General features: G+C 33.1%; 1 protein-coding gene across 1 annotated transcript; it reads left to right on the plus strand.

Annotated features, from left to right (window-relative positions):
• Positions 1–443: 443 nt before the first annotated feature.
• LOC132743585 (carbohydrate sulfotransferase 11-like) lies at positions 444–1,916 on the plus strand. The gene has a single exon (XM_060732117.1). The coding sequence runs from the start codon at positions 452–454 to the stop codon at positions 1,595–1,597; it is 1,146 nt and encodes a 381-aa protein (XP_060588100.1). The 5' UTR covers positions 444–451; the 3' UTR covers positions 1,598–1,916.
• The last annotated feature ends 2,804 nt before the right edge of the window (positions 1,917–4,720 follow it).

The raw sequence follows: 4,720 nt of genomic DNA on the forward strand, positions 1-4,720 counted from the left end.
CTTGTGCTGTTACCTGTTAAGCAATTCACTGATAATTGCAATTTAAGTGAATATCAAAATTGTATAACTAGTATCAAAATTGTATCACTAGAATGCACTTAATCCGTCATTGTACAAAGAATAATGTTAAAAAGAAATTGTAATTCAAACATTCCATGCGAATAATACTGTAATAGTCATAAATTATATCCGTCATTCCAATGGCTGTAGAGGAATTCAAATAACTAGTTTTGGCTCAAGTTGATAAAACTAAAGATGTAAAAGGTATAATTGCGTTAGATGTACCAGTTTCCATTTTCATTTATAGATATACTCTTTCAAACATAGCCTGCATTTTTAAACAATTGTTTTGTTTTAAATACTTTCGGGGATTCTCATTTTAGAATTTTAAGACTTTTTTTTTCTAATGTGAATGAATGAAATAAGTGTTGCTGTTTTTTTGCAGAGCAGAATGCATACTTTGTTGATTGAACGTAACAATTTGGAAAACAGACTTAAATTGAATAAAGCGTGTACAGATCAAAGTACGCCACAACATACCGCTTTAGATCCCGATAAAATACAGGACAAAGTTTGGATAGAAAGAAAGCACTCTATTCTCTTTTGCGGGTTACCAAAGGTAGGATCGACATTTTGGAAGAGAACATTAACAGTGTTAGCAAGTGGTACAAAGAAATCTCCGTTTCAGCTGACATTAGGAAGTGTGCAACTTGTACATTTCGTTGATTTTAAAAGTCAAATGAGTAGAAAGAATTTAGAGGGATATCTAAAAAGTGTTAGCTCTTTTCTATTTGTCCGGGATCCCTATAGTAGATTATTTTCAGGATATGAGCACAAGTTATACAATCCAAATTTAAGTTTTTGGAAGTCGTATGGAGTACCAATTGTGAAGACAATAAGAAAGAATCCATCAAAAGAGAGCCTGAAATTTGGTCATGATGTAACATTTGCTGAGTTTGTACAGTATATCTTGAAGCAAAATGATAATAATGAAAGAATAAATACTCACTTTAAACCAATGTATCAGAAATGTGACCCTTGCGGACTTCCATATGACTTCATTGGACATCTAGAAACATTTAAACAAGACGCTGAGTATCTTTTTGACAGATGGAGAAACCAGTTTTCAGACTTCAATATTCATTTTGGTGATTTTGAAAAGGAAACTGTATTAGATACTGCTAAAAGCCTTATTGGCCTATCATTTAGATCATATTCAGCCATTAAAAGTGATTTCAAATATCCATTTTATAACTTACTTCTAAGAGTATGGAGTGATCTCCAAATTCGAGGTTATTTATCTAAGGATATTCCTTTTCCATATAATCAGCACGATGTAGAAAGTTTAACCACCTCAAAGATGCTGAAAACTGTATCTGATGCTTTGGAGATTAAAGTAAATAAAACTGCTGTTAAACTGCAGAGGCAAGAGTCATTGCAACAAGCATACAGTACTGTGTCTCTTGAAGACATGGAAAGACTTCGTAAATATGTTCTTAAAGATTGTCAACTGTTTAGTTATGATGATAGACCGAAACTACTTTTTGATAGGAAAAATATGTTGAACAATGAACATATTTACATGGCAGGCATTTAAGCTATATCAAAAGCTTTGTCATATGTAATTTTCTGAAAAGAAAATTAATCCAACTGACGGTGCAATGTTTACTCACCCATAATGTTTATATTCGGATACTCGAACTTCATGTCGAGATAATTTTGGAAATATTTCCCTATTGTATAGATATTATACGAACAACAGTTTTTATTTAAACCGTTGTATTTATATTTGATATGCATCAGTGATTATTGATGTATTAATTCTTTTGTTTTGTCTTCCATTGACATGTGTATATTATACAATTGTTAATATAAGAGAGTGTATTATTTTTTTATATCTAATAAAGGGTTTTTAACGCAGAACATGTACCATTATCTGTTTCTATTTATTTTTGTGTACTAATCAACTTGCGTGGTACTGTATTAACCATCTTTCTGTTATCATTTTTATAGATGTTTTATGCATAAGGGTTCAAAGGGAGGTAACTGTTCCACTAAAAAAAGAAAAAGAGTCGACTAGAGTGACCTCCCCTGATAACATTGCAAAAGGCGTAAGGGTTGTAAGGGAGGTAACTGTTCCGCTCAAAAAGAGTCGACTAGAATAGCCTCCCCTGATAACATTGCAAATGGCGTAAAAGTTCCAAGGGAGGTAACTTTTCCACTAAAAAACAGTCGCCTAGAGTGACCGCCCCTGATGACATTACACATGGATTTAACTCAATACAGGATTGGAGCAGTACCTCTAGACGCTTGCAGAAATCATGATCACAAAATATACAATTATCGTTTTTTTCGCCGATTTTTATATTTTTTATTCATTATCGTACATAAATCGGTGTGAAAAGATGAATTATACCTATTAAAGTTCATTCCGTTGGGTTTAAAAAAGGCAAGATTTTAGCATTTTATGGTTCAAGCGCGTTGCCCGGTATATACCGGAATACGGTATTTAGTGTGGTGCTCCAATCCTTTTTTTAGTCTCACTCATTACACATGGCGTAAGGGTTCCAAGGGAGGTAACTGTTCCACTAAAAACAGTCTCCTAGAGTGACCTCCCCTGATTACAATGCAAATGGCTTAAGGGTTCTAAGAGAGGTAACTGTTCCACTAAAACACAGTCGACAAGAGTGACCTCCCCTGATAACATTGCAAATGGCGTAAGGGTTCATAGGGAGGTAACTGTTGCACACAAAAAAGAGTCAATTAGAGTGATCTCCCCTTATTAAGAGTAGGTTAGAATGACTTCCCCTGAAAACAATGCAAATGGCGTAAGGATTCAATGGGAGGTGACTGTAACGTTAAAAAAAGAGTTGATTAGAGTGCTTCCCTGATACCATTGCAAATGGCATAAGGGTTCAAAGGAGGTAACAGTTGCGCTCAAATAAGGAATTGATTAGACTGACCTCCCGTGATACCATTACAAATGGCGTAAGTATTCCAAAGGGAGGCTACTGTCGCGCTAAAAAAAGAATCGGTTCGATTGACCTCTTCTGATAACAATGTTAATGGTGTAAGGAATCCAAAGGGAGATCTTTTGCTATTTATAAGGGTTCAAAAAAACTTTGCAAAGAACATTGCATGGTTTGCATGTAAGAAGTTTTTAAAAACTTTTTATTCTGTATTTAGATTTTGAAGCTCCTTCTAAATAAGATTTAACTTCTCAACTCCTATTAATATTTTATTTCTCCTAATTAGGATTTTAAAATCAGGACCAAAACGCCTTTATAACGAGATTTTCGACCATGCGACCACATACATGCATCGAGGACATGTTTAAAAGAAAGTGACCGTGCGACCACATACACGCATCACAAGATTCCCCTTCTCTTACGAGAAAGGGACAAAGGGTTGTCCGCCCTTTTATATAAGGCAGACTTAAAAATATGCCATTGCCTTATGTTATTGATAAGGAGGCTAATATTCGCAGATATGTCGTGAATTGATTAATATACAACAATAGTAACGCAAACCAAGCGGGTTATCAGTTAACGTCTTTTTAAGTCCGCTATGAAATTTTAAAAAGATAATATATAACTTCTTGGAAAATCTTAAGTTTCAAGTTTTTTCTTCTATGTATATAACAGAATTACTGTATAACAGGATTATTTTAATTTTGCAAAACATGAACGTTTCAAAAACGTTTTATATGCATTAGATATTGGAGATATATTTCACACGTTGTTTTCAAATATTATCCTGGGGGCATTTTTGCCGAAGTACTGTCTCAGGCAACAGGACAACAATAACTTGAGCCTATGTTTACATGTTGATAAAATTGATGCGAAAACTAGATAAAGCAGACTGAAGCCTAATAAATGAAACACAAAGTAAAACGTCATATTTTCATGTGCCTTGATAGCGCAGTATGCAGAGCGCGTCCGTGTCTATGTTATTTCATGCATTTAGATGATCTTTCATAGTAAGGTACATTTGAGTGTTTTATGTATCTTTTTCTTATTTGACCAGTTTTGTTTCAAATACAAATGCATTAGATAGAATAATTTTGTACACAGGTTGATAATGTAGTTGTGTTAAGTTTGTGGAAAACGTCAAACATCAGGAAAAAGCATTATCAGAAATGTAAGAAATATAATGAAATGAAGTGTGTTATATATTGATCCATCTATTCAAATTATTATTATTTCGTAATCGTAGTGTGTTTAAAATTGTTTGATTTTTAAAATGTTAAAAATCACTAGAAATGTAGTTAGTTTCTTTACAAAGAGTGGGACAAAAATGAAATAAAAAAGAAACATAAAATAGAAGTAGAAATTTAAAAGAACCAAATACATGTATATTCAAATGATCATACAAAAGACAGACAAAATGAAAAAGGGAGAAAAACAACAACAACAACAACAACAACATCATCATCATCATAGTAACATGGCAGAGCGAAGTGTTCAAAATAATTCAAAGTTACTGTGACGTTGATTTACCAATTGAGCTTCTATACGACGGTACACATTTTTTTAGAATTAAACTACATGTATGTATAGCTGTTGACACTTTCAATCTCAAATAATATGCAGACTTACCCTATGGAACTTTCCAAAGTACCGTTAAGTTAAGACCAAATTATTATCACAGGACATTATGGACAATATACATTTAATTTCTATATTCGTTTTATTCTATTTGAGACAGAAAAGTAATGTGA

The sequence above is a fragment of the Ruditapes philippinarum genome, unplaced genomic scaffold (assembly GCF_026571515.1).
Source record: "Ruditapes philippinarum isolate M1 unplaced genomic scaffold, ASM2657151v2 ctg3138_1_1_1_1, whole genome shotgun sequence".
Lineage (NCBI taxonomy): Eukaryota > Metazoa > Mollusca > Bivalvia > Venerida > Veneridae > Ruditapes > Ruditapes philippinarum.